Raw genomic sequence first — 23657 nt, 5'->3', positions numbered from 1 at the left:
AGATAAAACTATAGATAAATCTACAGCAAGATAACATGCAAAACAACATTTTTCCTGAGTAGATCTGAGTGAACCCAACAAAACAAGTTTTGTATTTTTCCAAGGTCTGTACGATTTTCTACGCAATTTACAAGATTACTACACAAAGAAAACTCAGCAAAAAAAGCTAGATCCACCCCGCAGAGCCGGCCCAGAGGCCGAAAGGCAGGGCCCACGGGCCAGTGACCCACCCAGGCTGGGTCAAGGCAAGGCCGGGCCTTGACCGCGGCGTGCGAGCGGCGCGGCGCGCGCGCACGAGCGGCGACGGCAGCGGCGCGAGGCGGCGCGGCAAGGCGGGGCCGGAACAGGTCAGGGGAGGCGCGCACGGGGTGGAGGGGACAGCGGCGAACCTCACCGACGACTCGGAAGGTGGGAAGAGGAGGCGAGGGGGCGGCGCGACGTGCCCAGGCGGCGGCGGACGGCGAGCTCCGCCGGGGCACCTGCACGACGAGGGAAGGGGTCGGGTGAGGAGGGGAACAGGTCGAGGACGACGAGGAGATGCTCCCCATGCGAGGAATCGGCGAGGGGCTCACTGAGGGCGGCGAATCGCGGCCGGCAGCGGAGCTCCAGGCGGCGGCGGCAATGGCGGCCGGGCCGGTACGGGGTCGATTCCGGCCGGGGTTGGGCTCAATCGAGTCCGGTGAGGGGCAGGGCAGGCCCTGGCGCGCGGAATCAGGGGATGGCGGCCGGAGTTGGTCGACGCGGTGTCGGGGGTGGCTCTGCTCGGCTCGTGCTCGAGCTCGAGGAAGGAGAGGAAAGGGAAGGGGAACGCGGCAGAGGGGATAAGGTCGACGGCGAGGTCGCGGATAAGGACGTGCGCGCGTGGAACGAGGATGGCCGACGCGTGGTACGAGGAAGGATGACGTCGAGGCCGACACGCGGCATGCCGCGATGCGTGCGCCGGCGCTCAGCGCGCTCAGTGTTTTGGGGTCGTGACACCGGCAGCCGGCTACGACGTAGAGAGGAGCAGTGAGGTGCGACAATGGATTGGGGCTGGGGAAGAGGGAGGGTGAGAGGGAGGGAAGGGAGGCGAGCTGAGTTGGCTTCGGCTTAGCTGCAGGCCGCTGCCGCTCGCGGCCGACGGGCAGCGGCGGCCGAAGATGGGCGGTTGCGGGGTGGTTGGGCCTATGAGCCACGCTATACTACATTTGAGTGGCAGGGAGTAATAAAACAGGTTTCCTCTTCAGTGTGTTTCGTTATGGAAATATAAACATGTTTAATGGCTAAACCACTTTTTTACTTAAACGGTCAGGTCCACCCCGGTTGCGTGGCCCATCATGAAAGGGCTGGATCCGTCCTGAATTGCAGAGGCAGCTCCACTTCTCGGCCCGCGACCAAAACCTCTTGGCGTTCCCATGGTTCGTCGCCATTTCGACCTTCCTTGGTCGTTTGGTTGCTTCTACTTCTGGTGCCACCAGCAAACCTGACGGGACCCAGATCGACACGAATGCGGTGGCCGATGAACTCGGCGGCGGCTGCGATGGCGCAGCCGGCGATGGCATCCCTGACCACCTTGTCTCTGTGGCCGCTCCTGCCGGCGGTGGCAGCAGACATGACAGAACCAGCTAAGGCGCCTCCGATCACCGCGTTCTTCTGCAACATTATTTATAAAAAAGGAAGGAAGATCGCTGCAGACAGCGCGGATGCAGATCGATCAATTCAAAACATTGGAGCAGGTAGTAAGGTTGATTACCCAGTCAGTGCGGCCACGCGTCTCTTCCACCGCCGACTCCATGGCCACATAAACTCCGGCAGCCGTACCTGCACGCAATGCAAGCATTTTTTTGTTGTTGTTGTTGTCGGAGAAAGAAGAAACAAGTGTGAGTTAGCGGATACGAAGGAGATGAAGGGTGGAATGAATTAACAATCATTCAGTTGATCGGTTACCCCAGTATGCTCCGTCCTTGCAGATTTTCTTGAGCTGCAATGCATGTACGGATAGACACAAGAAATCAAGAACAGGTAAGCCACCTATATATCCCACTGCATCTGCATATACGTTGCACCAAAAGTACTGGTACGATGTTGATGCACTTACTGAAAGCTCGAGCTTGTGCTTTGGATCTCCCCCTCCTGTGGTGAGGCAGTGGAACGCGTCCTCGGCGGCGACCTTGCAGGCGGCGGCCACGGCGGCGTTGCGGAAGGCGTGCGCGGCGCGGCTCAGCACGGGCCTGGCCGCGAAGCTCCCCGCGACGCTGCTGGGCCACCACCGCCGCGACCCCAGCCACACCGCCGCCACCCAGCATTCTGCAAGCTCAGGCATCTCGATATCTTCTTCCTTCTCCCTCTGCGACTCTGAGCACGCACCAAGATAAATACCATTCAGACAAGTTACATACTACTCCGTCCAAGGCATGCAGAAGCAAGGAACTCTTTGGTTTTTGGTTAAATTTTTGAAGAAATGCAGATGCTGCAAGCAAGGAACTTAACTTCTGCTTTGGTAGTATTTGGTATCGATCAATCAACACGGGACTCTAGAGTAGGATTGAGCAGGGGAAGGAAAGCACACAAGTATTCTCCAGAGCTCGCCGGATCCCTTTCACAATGGGCCGGGCTAAAAGATTGCGTCTTGTCCTCGTCGTACCTGCGAGTTTTCTCAAAGAAAAAAAAAGGTTACATTTTGCTGATTGCACGTTCTGATTTATTCTTTTATTTTTTTTCTACTTGAACAAGTTTTGTTCAAGTTCACATTTTACATAGCATCGTCTATGATCTATCCATCTACGGCACCAAAGTTTACTGATTCATGTGCTACTGAATTTGCATCATTTTGAAAACACAAAAGCACACATGTCGTATTCAGTTCCCCAATTTATTTTCTTCCTTCCATAGGGACTATGTTCACTATAACCTCGTTTTTATAGGGGGAGGGGTTATTGTTCAACTGATACTATTGAGGTTTACATCACATTACAGTTTGACTTTATTATGGTGTGAGCGAGTGGATTTGAGAACCCTTTTTGTAAAAAGGTCGGGCCAGCTTGCTCTATCAAAAGGCTACTGTTGTTGTGTAGGAGACGTCAGTCCTTTGCCCCATATCCCACTGATCCAATCGCTCGCGTCTTTGAATTCCCATGGTTTGTCCATTTTGGCGCCACTCTTATTGGCATTTCGTGGTGGCTCCCAAATTTGGACAATTTCATGGGTATCATCGAGTCTGATGGGACCGAAAACGACATGCCTGCGGTGGCTGATGAACTCTACAGCTGTTCCAATGGCGCCACCGGCGATGGCATCCTTGATCACCTTGTTGCCTCTGTGGGTGCTGTTGGCGGTGGAGATGAGAGCACCAGCTAAGGCGCCTCCGATCGTCGCATTCTTCTGTACAATCGATCGAGTACAAAAAAACAACAACAACAACAACAATTGGATAAATGATGAAGATTTCTTCAGACATTAGAAAACAAGGTTCCTTCAAAGAGAACATTGGAGTATTCGTGTGGCTACCCAATCGGAACGGCCGCGCATCAGTTCCACCCCATACTCGATGGCCTCAAAAGCTCCAGCAGCAGCACCTGCATGCGTATTTGATTTGTGGAAGAAAGAAAAGTATCATGGGCTGGAGTAGGGTGTGTGAATTAAAGGAGATCGTGGATTTATGCCAATTCAAAAAAAAAACAATCGAGTTTGCAGTGAATAATACATACCCCAGTATGTACCCTCCTTGAACATGTTCTTCACCTGTATAAAAAGGATACTGTTTTAGTACGCTATGCATGTAATAGGAAGAGTTAAATGTATTACTAGGAAGAGATGCAAACTAGCCACTGAATTTTTCACGTACGAACAAGTGGTCAATGTAGTACTATGTATACTCCCTCCAATCACTAATAATTAGTGACGTTTAATTAAATTTTCAAAAATCAAAACTCAAGACATGAAAAGTCTTGTAACCAAATTAAGTTGAAGATAGCTCATCACTGCACACAACCCAAAATTCAGTTATTATCTGTGACGGGGGGGATGAAGTCGATCTCTATAGATACTCACTGAACACTTAACTTTGTGCCTCGAAACACCCCCTGCAAAGAAACCAAAGTCTGTCAGCGAATTGTTCAAATAGGAAACGAGACGCGGATGAGCAGAGCGCCGCAGACCAACGATTGTTCTACCTGTGGTGAGGCAGTCGAAGGCATCCTCGGCGGCGACCTTGCAAGCGGCGGCGGCGCCGACGTTGAGGAAGCTGCGGGCGGCGCGGTGCGGCAGCAGGAAGCCGTGGAGCGTGCGGCTCAGCACGGGCCTGTCCATCTCAATGCTCACCGCGATGGTGTTCCGCCGCGGCAGCCCTAGCCAGACGACCTCGGCCTCGAACGATTCGGCTGCCGTGATCTTGCCCATCTCTCTCAATCTCTCGCAGCGCCAAGAAAAGGAAAATGGAGATGCAATTCAGGGGCCTCACTCACCTGAGTAGTTTCTGTGTGGAATATTGGTGCTGCAAACTGCAAGCAAGGAACTTCTTTTTATACTGCAAAAAAAAAGCAAGGAACTTGGATCTGAGGCCCTTTCAAGAACGGGCCGGCCCAAGGTTTCCTACCCTTAGTCCATTTCCATACGGGCCATGGCCCTGCTGTATTCGGACCCATGGGCTGCATCTCTGTTTCTGCAGGGCTCTTCTTCTTCTTGGCTAGGCACTTGGCAGGCTCTCTGCCTGCTCTACCTTCCCTTACCTTTTCTTCTTCTTCTTTCTCCTCCAGCCCGTCCTCCAAGAAACACAGCTGAGCCATGGACGCCGCCGCCGCCGCCGCCGCCACGGACGCCGGCGACGAGGAGCAGGAGCAGGCGCGGATGGACGCCATCGCCGACGGCCTGCAGACCCGAGACGCGTAACTAGTCCTCTCTGTCTCTCGCGAGGAGCCCTTTCCTTGCTCGCTCGCTGAGCCGTGTTCTCCCCACCCCGGTGTGGTGCCTCGCAGGATGCGGCTGTATAACTGGCTCACGCAGCGCTGCTTCTCCGACTGCGTCGTCTCCTTCTACCGCCGGGCGCTCGGCAAGCGCGAGGAGGAGTGCGTCCGCTCCTGCGTCCGCAAGTACCAGCTCCTCTCCACCGCCTCCGCCACGCGCTTCGCCCACTTCGCCGACCCCAGCAACTCCTCTTCGGCAGCATTCGACGATTGATTCACCGCCGCTTTTGCCCATCGGCGCCTCTGTATGAGCCCAGTTCGTTGTCATCTTCTTTCCTGCCGGCCCGCTACTTTGTTTGCTTCAGTTCTTCAGTCTAGCTTAGCTTTTGCTTTGTGGTCTCAAGGAAACTGAAACACGACGGGATAAGATGAGAGTAGCAGCTACTATCATTAGGAATTGGAAGGCCAAGGGTGACTGATTTGAACCACACAAAAAGTTTGGAATTTTGATGAATGAATCGATGGATGGATTCTTCATGTCCTGCTGTTTACTCTCTGAATGAATTTTGTTGTTCCATGGTAGTAACTTGGTATGAATGCAAAAAAGAACTCTTTTTCATCTCATTTGATGCTTCATGCTTAGCTTCAGTTTCCATCTTGTACATTTGTACAGCATCACTGCGATCCAGTTCAGTTTTTTCTTTCTCCACCCTGGGAAAAGCAGCAATGTTTCATTCAGAAGATGTGGTTCATCAGAGTAACGTCTGCAAGCACAAATGCCTCATATAACGGCCACAGAGACTATGCTATTAACAAAAATGGTTAACTCTGATCAGTATAGTGCATTCCTCTACTGCAGATTTTTATTGGAACAATAATACCTGTAAGGTAAATAAGGCCATTAAGAAACAACATTTTTTGTGTCGTTCGGATTGCTACTGTAATCATATTACCCAGCATTGTGTCTTATGAAGTACAAAAGGCTAATACTCATATGTTATACACTGATAATCCACTAAATGTTACGATGCTTCTCTTTATTTTATATGTAACAATGCATCATGTCTTGTCTTTTCCTTTGTTAGATGAAATTTGTTATTTCAAATACATTAGTCTGCTGCCTTGATATAGACCTGAATTTCCAATCCTAAGCGATGGATGAAATTTGTTATTCAACTCCTGGTATTCCTGAAAGATGACCAAAATAGTTTTTTTCTTTTAATCCTATGACCTGGACTAAGATGAATCAATTATTTCCTGCCTCCTGGTATCTCTATTTCCTGAAAACTTTTACCCTTCACAAGGAGTTCAGGAGATGAGACAAGAATGATTCATTCCAGAAATGTGATTGTTCAGAGTAATATGGCCAACATCATAAATGGATCTGAGATAGCAAAGACAATGATACCACTGAGAATAGTTTGATTCACCATGATTGCATATTTTGGGTGATGCATTCATCGGTCTCTTAGCATCAACGAGAAAGATTTCCCATTGTCAGGAGGAAGCAGACAGTCGATCGGTTCATGGCGCTGTGCACTCAAACAGTGGAGTTTGCCCATATTCCAAACATAAACTACAAATTTAATTCAGTTACAAGAGGTAAAACCAATTCATAGCATCCAACAACCCCCCTCCACCATTGACATACACAGCTAATTCTGGCTCAGGAATCGTCGTCTATTGCAATCCCATGCTACAAGTTGGCATACAGACTAATTCATAGCACTTAACTACTTGCAAAGACCTACTGTGCACTCATTTCGGGTTCCTGAGAACAATGATGACTGAATCACCACGGAGGAACATCTTGCTTATAAACCTGTCTTTGTTCACTGGAAGAGCCTTCTTCTTGCCTTTACCAGTCTTTGGTACCTGAAACACAAGCAACAAGTGTTCACAAATGAGCAAAGCATACATGACAAGGAAACAATACAGAAGCAAGAAGAATGTGGTCACATACCTCAGTCCACATCTCCCTAACATTCTCAAGAACCATGTTGCAATGCCTATCAAATGCCCTCACGCGACCAAGTAACTTCTTGTTGTTCCGGCAGTTGATAAGAACCTAAGATATAGGGCACAGCACATAATACAGATAAGGACTCAAGGAGAGGTTGCAAGCACTATCTGCAGTCAGCACCATGCCATTCAACAAAAATCTCTTATAATATGCAAAAAAGCAGAGAGAAACAACTATACAGCACTAAATCAACAATGATATAGCAACCACACTTGTAGAAAAAATATCCTTGGATAACATGACAGTTTAAGTCACATGGGTGGAAATATGGCCTTGTATATGGTACTTGCTTGCCCAGCAGTTGGCAGCAATTAAGCAGGCAAGAAAGTTACCACATACATCTTATAGCTTATTTTTGCAATTCATCAAAGCCATAAAGATCAGCAATCACAATTCCTGGCAACCGAAATAGCAAGCGAGAAGCACTTTTTGACTGCATGGGGCCAACATCAAACGAACTAAATTAGCGCAAAATCAATAATTCCACTCAGAAAATAGACCCTGGCAAATGATATAATATTGATGATGGAGATAATATAAAAATGATGCTGTAGATAGGTACTATCGATAGGAAACCCTATGATTGAGAGGTACTAGTAATACAATTCAAATTTCAAAATCATGATTCGTTGCAATACTGACTACCAATACCACATCACTTCCATGCATAAAAAGTTTTTTCCACAGTTAAGTTATATAAATACAATAATGATTACTGAGGCTACTGCATCACTTTCCATGATAATAATAATAATAATAATAATAATAATAATAATAATAATAATAATAATAATGTTAGAATCAGCATCTAATGTGAGGATCACAACTAAAAACATGTTTCAGCTATAAACTTTAATTGCTCCTATGATTTGCTCAAACAGAAGGTTCAGGATAAACAGAGCTAACACTTGTCTCAGCCAATGAATAAGAGAGAAATGCAATAGCAAAATCAAACTAGGATAAAGGATACACAGATACCATTGTTACACCTGACCATGGATCTAAGTTTCAGGGCTACGAGGAGGAGGTGGCACTGTGGTGGGGTTTTGACACAGCAGGACAGGCACCTTGGGTAGCGGATCATGGTACCAGATTACACTGACATATACTCCAACACAAACATACTTTTCATACTTGGACAAGAAAAATCAATGCAGACAGACAGCAAAGAAGGAATTGTAGTTTCCAGTGGAAATCCACCAACCTGGGTATTGTTCTTGACGCTCATCATGAGCACTGACAAAGGCCCTGTGCTGAACTCCTCCTCCTCCTTCTTTCCCTGTTTCAGCAAAGGAAAGGGGAAGACCACACAAGAACCAAATCACAATTAATTCACGGCACCAGGAAGAGGAGAGCATATAACCTGGCACATAAGGGGAGAAATGCAGTAATCACGTGCTTACATTGGTTTCCTCCGCCATGGATTTGAAATAGAACTGGCAGTCTGCATATAAATTGAAAGCCAATTCACTTAGTATTCCCTTGAATGAGACCTATTATATGTACCGAATCTCAGATCCATATATTTTTTAAAAAAAATCTGCGGGTCTGCTAGTTCTCAGCGTTGACAGCTAAAATTCAGCTTAACGGCGGAGCAAAGAAAGGAATCCGCGAATCGAAACAACGATCCTTGGCTCCTTGTGAGGGATCTAAACAACAACGGAGGAATCTCAAATTCTGAAGCCCGCATTGATCTCCACACTACGACAGCGACGTCCATCAGAGAGAAGAGTGTGAATAAGACGAGTACGCCGGTGGGAGAAGGAAAATCGGCGCGGATGGTGCTGGCAATTACCTGGGTGGCGTGGAGGCGAGTCGGAGCGGTGCGGCGGCGGGAAGGAAGAACCCTAGGCTGGGCGGGACGAGGGGCTTTTCCTTTTTTCTGGACGGCGAAGACGATTAGACGAACGGGCTACGGTTTACACAATGCCCCCTGAATTGATGTGGAATTCGCCATAGCATTGGCGGATGGGCCGTGATGGCTTTCGGCCCAGCCACCCAGGACCAGATTGTTTCTGCCTTGCGCAGTTTCGAACTTTGACGTACGTAATTCAAGCAGAAGCTAAACACCCACCAAAATAACCATTACAAACAAGATAAACCTCAAGGATTATTTACTGCGAAAACAAGAGAGCAAACGAAATGCTCATAATTTCAAGATGATTCGCACTCTGGCGCCTGATTAAATTTACATAAGTTTTAGAGTTTAAAAGCTGCTGGCTAGCCTAATTACAGACCACGAATTCAAAAGATAAAAACGAGGCTTAGCGACACACATGACACAACATCATACAAAAAAGCATAAAAAAGGAATATAAACACTGATCAAAGTATCCATACATAGTTCAGATTCAGACAACCACAAAAGAAACAGTTATCTACTTTACACAGACGCTGTGATGCCATACAGACCGACATCTCAACAAAAACTAGGAACACTGGATTCGCAAGATACCGACTTCAGTAATTCGTAGCCCTAACGTAGGACGGCCTACCATATGCTCCTGATGCAACGCCGCTCCCATACGGCTGCTGCTGCTGCTGGGGCGCAGCACCCGCACCAGGGCAATTTCTGGCAAAGTGCCCAGGCTGATTGCATTTGTAACACAGGCCAGAGCCGACATCGCCAGGTGAAGAGCCGTAGGAGCTAGCTGTGCTCGCAGCAGGCTGCTGATGCTGCTGCCTATATCTAGGGCAGTTCTGCCCGTTGTGCTCACTGGACCCACAAGCCATGCAGGTCTGCACATTCCGTGTCGCTGAAAATGGAGCGGACACCCCGCCATATGGGTTAGCTTGCTGCCCAAGCTGGTTCGCAGACTCACCATACCTTGGGGTGGCCATACTCGTGGGGTAGGCGCTGTTGGAGACTGGCACGCTTTGTCCAGTGCCCGAGTTATTGAGACCAGCATTATAGGCCATGGCTCCTTGAACCTCAGATGGTGAGCCTGTATCATCCTGCAATAGGGCACCAATCGCCTTCAGAAGGTAAGAGCATTCTCTCGATAAATCCAGCTTCTCTGCTTTTGCAATTTGGCACTTGATACGCTGTTCATCGTTAAAGGTCTCCTCATAGACTTTCAGCTTGAATAGAAACTGCTGCCAGCGAACCCCCTGTATGATCTCTGCAAATTGTTCTGCATCTTCTTCTTTTATGTTGTAAAGCTCTTCAGCATTGTAGCCAAGTATCTCCAAGCCAGCCTCATGGAATGCATTAGCATAGGTGACCCCAGTGTGATCCTGGATCTGGCACTGCAGCAAGTACCTATACTCACACTTTTCTAATCTCTGGTCGCATCTCTCACAAAGCCATGTCCCATCACCATTATTTATCACCTTTTTGTTGCACTGCCTACCATTCACCTCCTGTGTACAAGCAGGATAACAAAAACTATCAGTGTTCACATGCGAAATTGCACCTTTAACAGTGATCCAGTCCGGCTTCTCTGATCGCCCCAGATTTTCATCCTTGATCTGCACAACTGCTTTCCGGATATCAGTTTTGCCCATACTACTTGCAGCTGACAAAGAAACACAAGCAGCAGTCTTCCCTTCAGTTGCATACCAGTGTTGCAGCTTATCAGCCTCAGGAAAGTCTGGGTCTATTTTTAACTGGGTTGAGCTGATCGTGCTCACAGATCTACCATTGAATTCCGTAACGCGGACACTTTTCAAAGCTAGTACAGGATTCAAACCGGAATCACACAGCAACTGCAACTTCTGGCCTTCAGCATCACAGAATTTCCCCCATAAGGTTACTTCCACGCTTCGACCAGACATGTCTTTCAGTTGAAGAGTTCTTTTCTGGGCTTCCGAACCATCCTTCCGTGTTATTGTGGCAGAAGGGCAAACTGATGTAACAATCCCAACCAAGTCAACAATAGAACTAACCTCAATGTTCTCAATTTCGCTTATCTGATGGAAATTGTACTGCTGCCTCGGGATGCTGCTATCATCATTAGGGAAAACTTCAATAGAAGTTCTGAAATCCACAGTTATTTCGTACTCATGATTCAAAGGGTTAAACTTCTTCTGTGCAGGTTTCAGCGACCCTCTAGATATCAGGTACACCTTATCAACCTCAATTAGGTCAAAAAACTGATCGGCCTGCACATTGAAGCATGTTGCACGGATTTCTCCACCCTGTGCATCAAGGAGATGAAACGAGAAGACTTTTCCAGGACCTTTCTGATTGTTGTAGTGTTTAAGATCAGTCTTTGAAGTCACCCTAGCCTTGATTGTCCATCTTTCTTGGTAGGGGTTCAACTGAGCCACTGGAATAGCACGGATAGCTTCATTGTTAGTAGCAGGACCTCTATTCATATGCCCTGGAGGTGGTTGCTGAAAAAAGGGCTGTGCAGGGCGGCCATAAGTATTGACAGGAGTACCACTGCCACCAGCCACGGCAGGAACTGCAAACCTTTGGTTCTGGTGAGTGTTCAGTGAAGGCTGCTGCAAGTTTGACTGCACCATGTCAGCATTCATCGTATTGACAGGAGCACAACTGCCACCAGCCATGGCAGGAACTGCAAACCTTTGGTTCTGGTGAGAGTTCAGCGAATGCTGCTGCAAGTTTGACTGCACCATGTCAGCATTCATTGTATTATGAGCTGAAGCTGTACCATAAGAACCGTAAGAGCCCCCAGATGACACATTGGGAACAGGATCTACTGCTCGACCAATTGGAGGGTTCACCGTACCCGGATTACCACCGTAGGATCCACCCTGTGATACATTATTAGCAACCTGTGCTGGAGGGCTCACCGTACCCGGATGACCACCGTAGGATCCACCCTGTGGTACATTATTAGCAACCTGTGCTGCCCTTGGAGCAACAGAAGATCCAAGCATGCCTGGGCCACTGGAATATGCTCCACTATTAACTTGGGCAGCATTGGCCGGTAAGTTGGGGACCTGCTCCGTAGGTGGGTTTACCAACTCATAGGGTTTGGGGCTTCCGATTATCTCGCACTCACTTTGCAGAACATTAAGTTTGAGAATAATAGTGATCCTGAATAAAAGATAAAGGCATTGTCAACTCAAACTGATAACAAGGCATACAAACTAACGTTCAGACTTCAGACAGGATATTCCTCTCTTTAAAAGATGCCTAGTCAACTCTATTAGAATAGGTATTTCTAAGAATTAACTGAAGGCATAGAACCAAAGAAGTTAGGCAAACAACGATTCTTGAAATATTCAGGAAACAACAGTGACCCACTTCAGATCTTAAAATTCATGCTATCAGCAGAATGGTATTCTGTTGTTATGATACTCCATGCTCTCCAATTATGCAGACTTAGGCCACAAGAATATGAAGGTTCAGACCTGTTTAACAGAGCTACTTATACAGCTCATTTGAATGGTCACAGCAGCACATGTTTTGCTGATTTGACATGGATATCAAAATGAAAGCTTGTTCAATTTTAAGCACTGGCACAAGAACACTACAGAATCATTTCACTGCACATTAAGTTTCCTATGTTTGAAGGTTTTCTTGTCATTGGGAGATTGCAAATGCCAAGGGAAATAACATCCATGTCTATTGTCGGACAAAAAAAATCACGCGGAGAAGCACAACAGGCGCAGGAAAGAGAATATACTTAGCCGCAAACTTTGTAGACTCCATGGACAAGAACACAAAAACCTAGCCGGCAGCTAACTCAAAGATAGTGGAAACCCATCAACGAGCATGAGATTTCCCCCTCACTCCCTCAGGCTGGACCAAAAGGAACATGAACACTACTACCACATCGACCAAATAACATTGTCTACCGTCTCTTCACAGAATCCCAACCTATCATTTCAAAGCGGCAGCCGCAAATCCCAATCTCCTACGGAAGTTTTGCAAAGTTTGCATCCCCAACTATCTCGCAGAAGCGCGCGGCAAGCAAAGAAACAAATAAATCTGCGATCCGAACCGGGGAGGCAAGAAAAGATTAACCCTGACCTGCGTCCCCGGATGGTGCTGCAGGTGTACTCCTGGAGGTGGATGATGGAGCCCTTCTTGATGGAGCCGTCCCGGATGCGCTGGTTCTCGGCGGTGGCGAGCATGGACTGCAGCGAGTAGACGCCGTCGGAGAGCAGCATCCGGAAGCGGTCGGAGGCGCCGGGGTTGTCCTTGTGGACGACAGTCCGCAGGTCGATCACCTGCAGCACCGCCTGCAGCGTCTCGGCGCCGTTGACGTGGCTGGAGACCGCCGGCACCCCGCCGGGGGTCAGCTGCGCCGCCGCCGCCATCGCGCTCGGGGGGGGGGGGGGGGGGGGGGGTTCTGGAGGCTTCCGAGGGAAGGAGGAGAGGGGAGGGGAGAGGAGCCGATTCGATTTTTGGTGGGGCGGCGGTTCCGCCGAGAGGGTGGGAAACTGAACAGAAGGGGGAGAGAAAATATTGACGGGAAAGGACGGGAATGCCCTCTTCGATGGGCTTAATGGGCCGGAGCCTTGCGAACTGGCCCATTTAGTTAGCTTTTCTGATGCGGACTGAAGGAGGCTGGGCTGGGACGTTGTTTGTGCTATGAGCCATCGACGTCAATCAATCGTAACGAATCCATTGCTGAGTCCGTTGTGTCCTTTCTGCTCATCATGATCCTTGATCTTGAGATCAATCTCAACGTATTGCATCGTCTATTAATGCGATTCTCGCTTCGAGCCCGGCGATACGGACTGAAACCAGACAAAGACTAAGGTATGTTTGGAAGAGATAAAGATGAATGCTAAACTTTAGCATACTAAAGTTTTTAAGTCTTGACTAAACTTTAGCTCACCCAATAGCACTACCGTTTGGAGGAGCTAGTGTTAAAGTTTAGTATTTTCACGCACTGATCTAAACGGAGCCTAACACGTGATATTTCAGGCTCCCTGCAGGTCCCAGATGCATCAGCTTGTTGAGCTGGTGAGCTAACCCGCTGTGCGTGAAGTTGTGGCAGTGTGGTTGCTGTCAAAATCTGAAGCCAACATGGTTGCTTGCTGTGCTATGATGAAGCGTGTCAAAGTAGGATCGGAGCACACGGGCAGCTGTTAATCCAAATGACATCTACACAACATGAACGGGAATGTCATGCGTGTTTCCAGCACCTGTTAACAACCTAAGCAGCCTTTGTGCAGTCTTCCTGTTGTTTCTACACCTGAACAACTGCTCTTTACTCTTTAGGGGAAACAAAAGTTAACCGCCTGAACACTTCACATGCTGAAGAAAAACCATGATATCACCAAACCGTCGATGAACTGAACAAACAGTCTACTCTAGAACATAACATTAACTAAAAGCTAGCCCATTGAAGTGCTTACAAACATAGGTTGCAGAGTAACGCAAGCTTGCCGAGGACATACTGCGTTCCCGGGACATAACTTGGTGCTCGCAAATATAACTACTGCACATTATAGAGTAGGTGCTAAAGCAAAAGCAAACTGCATAGAGCCACTTCATCTGGCAGGTGTTTAACAGCCGGCCAAGTAGCTCGGACAGGACAGTTCATACTTCATAGCCCAGTGCTCAGGCTGATTGCATACAAAACACAGGCCATCAGCCTCCCTGATTACTGACAGACTGGACCTGAACCACCCATACCAGTGGTATAGCCATCATAGGCATGACTGGAGGTCTGCAAGCCCTGTCCGGCTCCCAAACTGGCAGCACCAACATTTGGGTTGTTGGACGAAGCGTCCTCGGGAGCAGAGCATGAAAGGCCATTCAAACGGTTGTCAATCTCTTTCAAGAGATGATGGCTCACATCCAACGCATCCAACTTTTCGACACCAACAATGTTGGATTTCACGTGCTGCTCACCATTAAAGGTTTCCTCCTTGATTCTCAGTTTGAATAGGCATTTGCGCCAAAGGACCGCTTCCATGATTTCTGTGAACCGCGCCTCATCTTGAAATACATTCCGAATGATGAAAAGTTCATGAGCTGTGTAGCCAACTATTGCCTCACCAGCCTCTTGGAACGCAGTAGCAAAAGTAGAGCCGGTGTGATCCATGATCTGACACATAAGCAAGTACCTGTACTCACAGTTTTCAAAGCTCTCATTGCATCTACCACAATACCATGTCCAATCACCATTTCTTGTCACCTTTTTGTAGCATCGCTTACCATTAAACTCCAAGGTGCAAGCTGGATAACAGAAGTTATCATCCCTCACATGTGAGATTACAGCCCTGACAGTGATAAAATCAGGCTTATCTGATCGCCCCAGGTTCTCATCCTTGATCTGGGAAATTGTTTTCAGCGCATAGGTTCTGCTTATGCGTGATATATCCTGAGACAAAGAAACGCAAGGAGCAATCTTTCCTCCAGCCATGTACCACTGCTTCAGCCTTTCAGTCACTGGCAAGTCTGGGTTTACTTTTAACTGGGTTGAGCTGATTGTGACCACAGATTTGCCATTGAAATCATTGATGCGGCCACCTTTCAGAGCTAGTATAGGGTTTGAACCAGAATCACACAGTAACTGCAGTTGCTGTCCTTCAGCATCACAGAATTTGCCCCAGAAGATTATTTCCATGCTCCGACCAGACATGTCTTTCAGTCGAAGAGTTCTTTTCTGGGTTTCGGCGCCATCCCTTCGCACTATTACAGCTGAAGGCCCAATTGACATAACAATCCCAACCAAATCCACAATAGCACCACTTCCCATATTCTCAAGTTCACTGATCTGTTGGAAATTGTACTGCAGCTTAGGGATGCTGTCATCACCACTAGAGCATATCTCTATAGAGGTTCTGTGATCCACAAATATTTCATTATCATTATTCAAAGGGTTAAACTTCTTCTGTGCTGGTTTCAGTGGCCCCTCAGATATCAAGTACACCTTATCCACCTCAATTAGATCAAAATACTGCTCAGCCTGCAAATTGAAGCATGTTGCACGAACTTCTCCACCCTCTGCATCAACAAGATCAAAGGAGAATACTTTTCCAGTACCTTTGGCATTCGTGAAGTGCCTAAGATCACTCTTTGCAGTCACCCTAGCCTTAATCTTCCATCTAGTTAGGTATGGGCTCAGTGCATTAATTGGAGTAATGCGAAGAGGAGATTCATTCCTAAGAACATGGGTTTTATCCATAGATATTGGAGGTGAAAGCAGATATGAAGGTGTCAAGGGACTTCCACAGGCATTACCAGGAGATCCAAAGGCCCGATTTGTCATAGCAGCATCAAACGTCTGATTTTGATGATCATTGTTCAGTGAAAGCTGCTGCATCTTGGCAGCTACTGTGTTCTGTGCTGGCATAGAACCATAACACCCACCAAATGGCAAATTGCTCAAAGCATGCTCTGCCCTTAGAGGAAGTGAAGAATACAACCAGCCTTGTCCAGGATAACATGATGAGATGTTAACAGCTTGTTGAGCTTGAACCCCTTGAATGAAGCAAGGCTCGTTGCCTAGGCTACTAGAACAGGACACAACATTAAGTTGAGTTGCATTGGCCTCACTTGTTGGACTGCCGATCAGTGCACGCTCAGATTGCAGTATCTCAAGTTGGATCACAACAATGACCCTGAATGTAGAGCCAGGGCACAGCAGGAAAAAGAAGACAGAGAATGGTCAACTTAATTGACAAACATAAATCCATTAAATTATTTACCATGTCCATGTTTCAAGTAAACATGAACTTAATTTGCAGAACACAAATGGCTGAATTAAAATTAACCAGCGCCCAAAGAATTAAAGAAAGGAATGACACTTGTATTAAAAAGCAACTCAGAGCTTGTTTGTGATGAAACAACTAGAATATATTTTGACTCAACGCTGAGATCTTAATCATTTAGGTAACATGACAGTACAAATAAGATAATACTCCCTCCGTTCCAAAATGTAAGTCGTTTTGGCTTTTTTAGATTCATAGTGTTTGCTATGCACTTAGATATAACACATGTCTAGGTACATAGCAAAATATATGAATATAAAAAAGTCAAAACGACCTACATTTTGGAACGGAGGAAGTAGCATACAATATTTAGCTTAAAAAACTAAGGTGATAAGTTGGAAAGTCCATGCCTTTGTATGATTGTATCCTTGGATGCAGGTATGCAAGAAACATGGAAAGATGCACCCATCTGATTTAGTACATACAAGTATACATCAAATCTATGTGGAACAATATGTGGAACGAAACTAAATAGGGGGTGTTTGGATCCAAGTGCTATTGCCCAAAAAGTGCTAAAGTTTAGCACTAGAGACTAGACTATCCAAACATGAGTGCTAATGGGGTGGGCTAAACTTTAGCCAAGACTCAAAAACTTTAGCAAGGGTATGAGTGCTAATAGGTGTAGTTTAGCACTCAACTTTAGCCCATCCAAACAGGCCCTAGATATGGTTATTTTGCTGCCAAATTCCAAATTTAACCTAACAATCTTGCAATTTAAGTTGTTTTTTTCAGTTCATGGCTAAAGAATAGGGCCCTATCCATAAAACAGAATTACTCAATCTGATCAGGGCTTCAGGCAATATTTATTATGCTGCCTATTTAGAAACTTCATTTGCAAAACCAAACCTAAAAGGGCAATGCCGATCAAGGGTCACAGGCTATTCCCCGATTTTCCATGTAAAGGCAACCATAGATCAGTGCTGAAAAGGAGGGTGCTTCTGCGTAAGCACTGACCACAAATCTCGGGCCCAAAGTGCTGTAACAGCCGAGGACACACCCTTGGATGTGTATCATTAGACAACAAAGAGAATCACTGAATCAGCACAAGATGCGCTTTTGCATAGCCATCGCCAGGCACAAAAACAAGTTTACAAAACCCTAATCATGGTCCGGCCTTTTTTGGCAACACCCACCCCGAGGATCCACAGGATGCAATTTCCACAATTGCTAAGATCACAGCCAGGGAGCATAAATCACAAAAGGTTTAAAAAAAAACTAAGCATTCCACAGTAACTAAGTGCACAGTAGCACTGCACTAAAAAATAAAAATGCAATCTTGCTTTGGGATTCAGCCGCATTAGACTCGAGAAGGGGAGCGACTCGTCACCTCTGGTTCCGGATGCAGCTGCAGACGTAGTCGACGACGCGTACGACGCTGCCGCGGCGGAGCGCGCCGTCGGCGACGAGGTGGTTGAGGGAGGTGGCGAGCACGCCCTGCAGCAGGTGCGCGCCGTCGGAGAGCACGAGGCAGTACTTGGCCGCCGCCGGGGAGGAGCCGACGAGCCGCGGCGCGCCCGCCACCTGCAGCACCGGGCGCAGCCCCTCCGCCTCGTGGTCGTGGCGCGACAACGCCGCCACGGCCCCGTGCGACAGGTCCACCTCCATCCTTCCTCCCCCTACTCCACCCGTTTCCGCGCCCGGAAGGAGCTCACAGTTGCAGGGCCGCAGGCGACCGATCGCGACGGGGAGTGTGAAGTGGGTGGGCGGCGAGATTCTCGGAAGTGGGAATGGAATGGAACGGGAGAAATGGCAAACTCATTCCTCTCTTAAATTGATATAGCAGTGCTCCTGCTGTTTACTTCAAAAAAAATGGCAAATTCAAAGCATCTCCAAAAGTGCCTAATATTTATAGGTCAAAAAACATGGAATCAGCACCTTCCCAAAAGATTTTAGGCTCAAGAAATAGGCTGCGTTTAGTTTGCGAAAAGTAGGGCGAAAAATTACCGTAGCACGTTTCGTTGTTACTTGACAAATAATGTTCAATCATGAACTAATTAGACTTAAAAGATTCATCTCGTGCTAATCAGTTAGACTGTGTAATTAGTTATTTTTTCAACTATATTTAATACTTCATGCATGCGTCGAAAGATTTGATGTGACGGATACTGTAGCAAAAATTTTGGGAACTAAACGGGGCCATAGTCTTTTCTCCAACAGTAGCCTTATTTTTTTTGTCCCAAGAGCCTTAAAACCTGCCATGTCATCCTTGGAAGTGCGCTGTTTTTTTGAAAGTATGGCCGATGCAAGATCATAAACCTGAATTCTGATGGATTAGCAATCTTTTTCTTTTGCCACCCTACAGCTACAGGTTTTTGGAGCTAGTACGACAACACTAAGTAGAAATCCTCTCCACTTGAACTCAATGAGATATCAAGAAGTGCAAATCAAAATATGTACGAGCTATTCAATTGGAGTGAAATGTAAGCTTTGGAAGGGAGGTCACTACGGCCTGAACGGAGAGGACAATGCTGCAAGCTCGATGAAGAGGACGACACAGCGGCCTCGACGGAGGGGAGGACGCCTACGACCTGGGCGGAGGGCGGTGGCGATGCCTGATGCGCGGCGGCCGCGGCAATGCATACAGCAAACTTGCAGGCCGGCCTCCACAGATGGGAAACAGGCAGCGGTGGCAGCTTGGGAAGCCAACAACGGTGCCTCGAGAACTGAGCAGCAGCATCCTCGACGGGAGGAAGAAAGGGCGGGGGCTGCTGATAAACACCTGCACACAAAGATTTTTGTTGGGATCTCCGCGAACGTCGGGATTGGGCGCGCCGAGAGCAGGCCGAAATCTGGGACGCGACGGGGGAAGTATTGGACGCACGGAAATTTTGGGAAGGTTTTTGGGCTACTGTTGGAGCACGAAATTTCTTTTGTATGTCCAAAAATTGATTTTGGGAGTTAGTTTTGGGCATTCTCGCAGATACTCTCGCTGGGTGGTGAGGGGCGGCGGTGGCTTACGCGAGAAGCTGTTGGTTTCGAGGCGGAACGGGCCGCCGGGCCGGAACGGGCTGAATTTGGTTTGAGAGGGAAGGAGGACCGAAATGACGGGAATAGCCCTCGATTTTGTGGGCCGTTCTAAACTGGGCCCGACGGTTGGAGACCTTCTTAAAATCCGCTGGCGTATTTGCGCACGGAATTGGAACTGCTTGGGGATATTGATATGATTAAAGAACGGAAAGGCATTCACCAGAACATTTCAAATAAAGAAGAAAAATATGGCATCTCATACCACCGACTCACAAGTGCATTACATTCAAACAGATTAGTACATAACATAAACCTATAGCTAGAGCAGAGCCCGTTAAGGTACTTGATGTTGCTAACACAGGTTCCAGATTATAAATAGGAACTGACAAGACAACCACTGTACATACATAATAAAGTAGGACGCCTAAGCAAAAGCAAAGTTCACACACTTTCACAGAACTACTTGATCTGATAGGTTTCTTTTCAGCAACTTCCTGCGTGATAGGCACTAAGTGGCTTGGACAAAGCAATCTTCGGCCCAGTGCCCAGGCTGATTGCATTTGAAACACAGACTTCAGCTACCCCTCCCTGCTGACAGACTGGGCCAACCCGGCCAAGTAGCTCGGACAGGACAGCTCATACTTCATACTTCATAGCCCAGTGCTCAGGCTGATTGCATACAAAACACAGGCCATCACCGTCCCTGATTACTGACAGACTGGACCTGAACCACCCATACCAGTGGTATAGCCATCATAGGCATGACTGGGGGTCTGCATGCCCTGTCCGGCTCCCAAACTGGCACCACCAACATTTGAGTTGTCGGACGAAGCGTCCTCGGGAGCAGAGCATGAAAGGCCATTCAAACGGTTGTCAATCTCTTTCAAGAGATGATGGCTCACATCCAACGCATCCAACTTTTCAACACCAACAATGTTGGATTTCACGTGCTGCTCACCATTAAAGGTTTCCTCCTTGATTCTCAGTTTGAATAGGTATTTGCGCCTAAGGACCGCTTCCATGATTTCCGTGAACCGCGCCTCATCTTGCGCCAAAGAAGCTGGTTCTGCCAATAGAGCAAGAGAACATAGCGTGCCACTACCAGGTAGACTGGATCCACCAAAAGACCCGTGATGTGATAAGCAATTAGTCCTTTCCTCAGCCTCTGAGGCAATACCACTCTGATCAATGTGTTGGCCTCCATAATAAGGTTCACAATCAAGCCTTGGAGCATATCTCATTGATCTAGTGCTGAACCCCCCAGATTTCCTTGTTGGCTCATAGAGCTTGAGACTCCCAATCAGAGCACACTCAGGTTGCAGGATTTGTAACTGAATGACGATGATGGTCCTGAAAAAGAAAATACAAGATGTAAGAGGGAGGCAGGAATGATCAATATAACTTCCAAGCAGTAAGCCACTAGGAACTGTTAGATACAGTTGACAAATGCTTTAGGTTACTGCGAGACATGTTTCTAGGAATGGGCTCATATTTCCCAACTGCATGACCTTAAATAATATTTAGGATGGCACAAGTGTGCAACTCCTTTTGATGCTACTGTGCAGTGCAGGTGCAGCTCATCTCGAGAATGAAGAGTTATCTTTGACCAACATTTAGCACACCGTAAACACAAGGTGGATTAGAAATAACAGTGGGACAATTATGGCATGAAGTGATAACAGCATCTGGCACGCCTTATTGGTGGGACAGTTAATTCGTGTTGAAGGGGATTGCAATTTTATTTTCTTAGGCAATTTGTTGCATGTGTGAACTAAGGTCGGTGGCGACTTTACTGAGGAAATGTCAAAAGACAGGCATATTCCACACACGCATAACTGAACCTTGTAGCCAATGAAAGGGGGCAAATGGGAGCACCAGACTAATTGGGGTTTTGGATAAGGATTTTACAGATCTGCGAAATTATCACCGAATACATCTTGATGACCTGATGCTACAACGTTTCAGTTTATCCAAAATTGAGTAGTAATCCATAGGAGGTTATAGGCTCTTCTTGGTGCATGCAAGTTGTATTGATTTTGCAGTACTACATTTCACCACTCAAAAAAACAAGAAAAACAAAGAAAGCCCTACCAAAACCTAGATCACTGGATCACGATGGAACCGTTTTCTTTCCCCAGTTCAGAAAGTACGGTGCTCCCCACCTCCACCAATAAAAAACGAAAGGGGAAATCGATATCGGTCCTTCACCTGCGGCGGTAGTCGCAGTAGAAGTCGAGGACCTGAACCACGGATCCCCGGCGGAGGGTCCCGTCCCTGGCGAGGTGGTTGAGGGAGGCGGCGAGCGTGCCGGGCTGCGAGTGCACGCCGTCGGAGAGGTCGAGGCGGTACCGCTGCACCGGCGCAGGGGAGAGGCCGCTGCCGTCCGGCACGTGGCGCACGTCCGCCACCTGCAGCACGGGGCGGCACCTCGACGGCAGCGACATCCACAGCGCCGCCACGGCCCCGTGCGACAGGTCGACCTCCAGGCCTCCCCCCATCTTCGGATCTCCCGGCGCTTCTCGGGCGGCGCGGCGATGGATCGCGCGGCGGGGGCGAGAGATGGTGGAGGGTTTTCTGTGTGAGCCAAGTGTTCGTCAGCCGAGCCTGAGCCTGTGAGTGGCAGGACAAGACAAGGCGGAGTGATGAGGAGGCGGGCGGTGCGAGCCAGGGGAGGTCCATGTCACGGATCTCGAGGTGGTGTGCTGCGGACGGTGGAGATGGGAGTAGGCGTGCCGTGGCTTGGTTGAGGAGCTCGGGAGGAAATGCAGTTGGACACGAAATGACTAAAATGCCCCTGCTGAGAGACCTGCAAGGGAGAACATATCCGGTGTTGGAATTTTTGTTGGAATTTTAGATGCACAAATTTAAGTGTAATTTCAAACGGTAACACGGTAACATCGTAAGGCCTTGTAACACAGGATACGTTCTCGCCTGCAAGTAATTCAGAACCGAGAAGTTCAGGAGGCCTTGTAACACAGGATACGTTCTCGCCTGCAAGTAATTCAGAACCGAGAAGTTCAGGAGGTTCATAAACCTTCTTCATCCGTTAAGGCCGTAAATTACCCACCTTGCTTCCAAAACGAGACAGTAATGCTAATCACGCCAGACGTGCAAATTAAGCATGCCAGATAGCTTGCGTTATTCGATGGGGTTTCACTCACTAGCATGGCAGAACAAGATCAGGTGTGTTTAGTTGGTGAAAAAGTTTAGGTTTTGGTACTGTAGCACATTCTGTTGTTACTTAATAAATAATATCCAATTATAAAATAATTAGGTTTAAAAGATTCGTCTCGTGCTAATCAGTTAGACTGCATAATTAGTTATTTTTTAACTTCATTTAATACTCCATATATGTGTCAAAAGATTCGATATGACGGATACTGTAGGAATTTTTTTTGGGAACTAAACAGGGCCCACTCTACTTCTTCTTTCCTATTCAGAAATCAGAACATGAATGCCAAGCACATAAGCATCTACAAATCATATAAACAGCATTTGATCAGGAACTAGCAATCAGTGAGTTACTCTAATCACTGCACAGTCAGTTTGCAGGATTTCGAACTGGATCGCTCGAAGAACCTGAGTAAAAATAATCCAAGAAACCCTATGCATGAAACATTAAATGTATAGTTAAAAAAAACTAATTACACAGTATAACTGTTTCATACAAGATGAATCTTTTAAATCTATTAAGTCAATAATTAGATATTAATTGTCAAATAACAACGAAATATGCTAAAGTACCAAAATTCAAATATTTTTGCGAACTAAACACAGCCTAATGGTCGACTCCTGATATGTTGTTATCCGGGTATTCATGCATGTGTCCGAACATTCGATGCGCCGGGTACTGTAAAAAATATTTTGGAAACTAAATAGGGCCATTAATAAGAGGAGCAATAATCTGGGAAAGCAACAATCTAATAAGGGCGCCTGAAACGGGTGCCCACGTAGGTACAGTGTTGCTCTGTGCCGTGCGCTCGCGTCGCATGCATCCATGCATGTACGGGATGTGGTGTGGGCATGCACTGGCCTAAGGATAGATGGACGACGGACGCCACGGCACCAGCCACCAGGCCGTGGTGGGTCGGGCAACGGATCGGAGCTTCGTATGCATGTCACGGCTCCCAGCTCGCAGG

General features: G+C 47.4%; 7 protein-coding genes across 8 annotated transcripts; 1 reads left to right on the top strand and 6 right to left on the bottom strand.

Annotated features, from left to right (window-relative positions):
* Positions 1-1201: 1201 nt before the first annotated feature.
* LOC120697211 (outer envelope pore protein 16, chloroplastic-like) lies at positions 1202-2451 on the bottom strand. Its single transcript, XM_039980365.1, has 4 exons — positions 2078-2451; positions 1927-1960; positions 1733-1800; positions 1202-1632 (listed from the first exon to the last, which is right to left on the bottom strand). Exons 1-4 carry the CDS (start codon positions 2300-2302, stop codon positions 1315-1317), a joined length of 645 nt encoding a protein of 214 aa, XP_039836299.1. The 5' UTR covers positions 2303-2451; the 3' UTR covers positions 1202-1314.
* Positions 2452-2791: 340 nt separating this feature from the next.
* Positions 2792-4472, bottom strand: LOC120701181 (outer envelope pore protein 16, chloroplastic-like). Its single transcript, XM_039985322.1, has 5 exons — positions 4152-4472; positions 4030-4061; positions 3687-3720; positions 3487-3554; positions 2792-3360 (listed from the first exon to the last, which is right to left on the bottom strand). Exons 1-5 carry the CDS (start codon positions 4375-4377, stop codon positions 3037-3039), a joined length of 684 nt encoding a protein of 227 aa, XP_039841256.1. The 5' UTR covers positions 4378-4472; the 3' UTR covers positions 2792-3036.
* A 208-nt stretch (positions 4473-4680) lies between these two features.
* On the top strand, positions 4681-5504 carry LOC120697210 (mitochondrial import inner membrane translocase subunit Tim9-like). The gene is made up of 2 exons (XM_039980364.1): positions 4681-4862; positions 4953-5504. Exons 1-2 carry the CDS (start codon positions 4762-4764, stop codon positions 5152-5154), a joined length of 303 nt encoding a protein of 100 aa, XP_039836298.1. The 5' UTR covers positions 4681-4761; the 3' UTR covers positions 5155-5504.
* A 793-nt stretch (positions 5505-6297) lies between these two features.
* LOC120697209 (small nuclear ribonucleoprotein Sm D2-like) lies at positions 6298-8832 on the bottom strand. Of its 2 annotated transcripts, none has more exons than XM_039980362.1 (5): positions 8699-8832; positions 8307-8347; positions 8108-8182; positions 6844-6948; positions 6298-6755 (listed from the first exon to the last, which is right to left on the bottom strand). In XM_039980362.1, the coding sequence occupies exons 2-5, from the start codon at positions 8322-8324 to the stop codon at positions 6639-6641; spliced, it is 315 nt and encodes a 104-aa protein (XP_039836296.1). In that variant the 5' UTR covers positions 8325-8347; positions 8699-8832; the 3' UTR covers positions 6298-6638. The 2 variants fall into 2 exon arrangements, with proteins under 2 accessions (XP_039836296.1, XP_039836297.1); XM_039980363.1 differs by having other exon boundaries at positions 6400-6755; positions 8307-8396; positions 8699-8782.
* A 214-nt stretch (positions 8833-9046) lies between these two features.
* Positions 9047-13225, bottom strand: LOC120697208 (replication protein A 70 kDa DNA-binding subunit C-like). Its single transcript, XM_039980361.1, has 2 exons — positions 12851-13225; positions 9047-11911 (listed from the first exon to the last, which is right to left on the bottom strand). The coding sequence occupies exons 1-2, from the start codon at positions 13138-13140 to the stop codon at positions 9364-9366; spliced, it is 2838 nt and encodes a 945-aa protein (XP_039836295.1). The 5' UTR covers positions 13141-13225; the 3' UTR covers positions 9047-9363.
* An 859-nt stretch (positions 13226-14084) lies between these two features.
* LOC120697206 (replication protein A 70 kDa DNA-binding subunit C-like) lies at positions 14085-18307 on the bottom strand. The gene is made up of 2 exons (XM_039980358.1): positions 17879-18307; positions 14085-16401 (listed from the first exon to the last, which is right to left on the bottom strand). Exons 1-2 carry the CDS (start codon positions 18154-18156, stop codon positions 14436-14438), a joined length of 2244 nt encoding a protein of 747 aa, XP_039836292.1. The 5' UTR covers positions 18157-18307; the 3' UTR covers positions 14085-14435.
* A 1445-nt stretch (positions 18308-19752) lies between these two features.
* On the bottom strand, positions 19753-22139 carry LOC120697207 (replication protein A 70 kDa DNA-binding subunit C-like). The gene is made up of 2 exons (XM_039980360.1): positions 21727-22139; positions 19753-20868 (listed from the first exon to the last, which is right to left on the bottom strand). Exons 1-2 carry the CDS (start codon positions 22014-22016, stop codon positions 20226-20228), a joined length of 933 nt encoding a protein of 310 aa, XP_039836294.1. The 5' UTR covers positions 22017-22139; the 3' UTR covers positions 19753-20225.
* Positions 22140-23657: the final 1518 nt, after the last annotated feature.

Source organism: Panicum virgatum, chromosome 3K (assembly GCF_016808335.1).
Source record: "Panicum virgatum strain AP13 chromosome 3K, P.virgatum_v5, whole genome shotgun sequence".
Taxonomy (NCBI): Eukaryota; Viridiplantae; Streptophyta; class Magnoliopsida; order Poales; family Poaceae; genus Panicum; species Panicum virgatum.
This window is presented reverse-complemented; position numbering and strand designations above follow the sequence as displayed.

Bases quoted from the DNA above. Each gene is read 5' to 3' on its own strand.
- LOC120697208 (XM_039980361.1), bottom strand. From the start codon at position 13,140: ATGGCGGCGGCGGCGCAGCTGACCCCCGGCGGGGTGCCGGCGGTCTCC. The intron at 11,912-12,850 runs GTCAGGGTTAAT...TCTTTTATTCAG, and splicing joins AGCACCATCCGGGGACGCAG to GATCACTATTATTCTCAAAC.
- LOC120697210 (XM_039980364.1), top strand. From the start codon at position 4,762: ATGGACGCCGCCGCCGCCGCCGCCGCCACGGACGCCGGCGACGAGGAG. The intron at 4,863-4,952 runs GTAACTAGTCCT...GGTGCCTCGCAG, and splicing joins GGCCTGCAGACCCGAGACGC to GATGCGGCTGTATAACTGGC.
- LOC120701181 (XM_039985322.1), bottom strand. From the start codon at position 4,377: ATGGGCAAGATCACGGCAGCCGAATCGTTCGAGGCCGAGGTCGTCTGG. The intron at 3,721-4,029 runs GTGAGTATCTAT...CTTTTTATACAG, and splicing joins GGCACAAAGTTAAGTGTTCA to GTGAAGAACATGTTCAAGGA. The intron at 3,555-3,686 runs GTATGTATTATT...ATACGCATGCAG, and splicing joins CAAGGAGGGTACATACTGGG to GTGCTGCTGCTGGAGCTTTT.
- LOC120697207 (XM_039980360.1), bottom strand. From the start codon at position 22,016: ATGGGGGGAGGCCTGGAGGTCGACCTGTCGCACGGGGCCGTGGCGGCG. The intron at 20,869-21,726 runs GTGAAGGACCGA...TTTCTTTTTCAG, and splicing joins TACTGCGACTACCGCCGCAG to GACCATCATCGTCATTCAGT.
- LOC120697211 (XM_039980365.1), bottom strand. From the start codon at position 2,302: ATGCCTGAGCTTGCAGAATGCTGGGTGGCGGCGGTGTGGCTGGGGTCG. The intron at 1,961-2,077 runs GTAAGTGCATCA...CATGCATTGCAG, and splicing joins AGCACAAGCTCGAGCTTTCA to CTCAAGAAAATCTGCAAGGA. The intron at 1,633-1,732 runs GTAATCAACCTT...ATAATGTTGCAG, and splicing joins CGCGTGGCCGCACTGACTGG to AAGAACGCGGTGATCGGAGG.
- LOC120697209 (XM_039980362.1), bottom strand. The intron at 6,949-8,107 runs GTTGGTGGATTT...CCTATATCTTAG, and splicing joins GCGTCAAGAACAATACCCAG to GTTCTTATCAACTGCCGGAA. The intron at 6,756-6,843 runs GTATGTGACCAC...CTTGTGTTTCAG, and splicing joins TTAGGGAGATGTGGACTGAG to GTACCAAAGACTGGTAAAGG.
- LOC120697206 (XM_039980358.1), bottom strand. From the start codon at position 18,156: ATGGAGGTGGACCTGTCGCACGGGGCCGTGGCGGCGTTGTCGCGCCAC. The intron at 16,402-17,878 runs GTGACGAGTCGC...CTCTACATTCAG, and splicing joins AGCTGCATCCGGAACCAGAG to GGTCATTGTTGTGATCCAAC.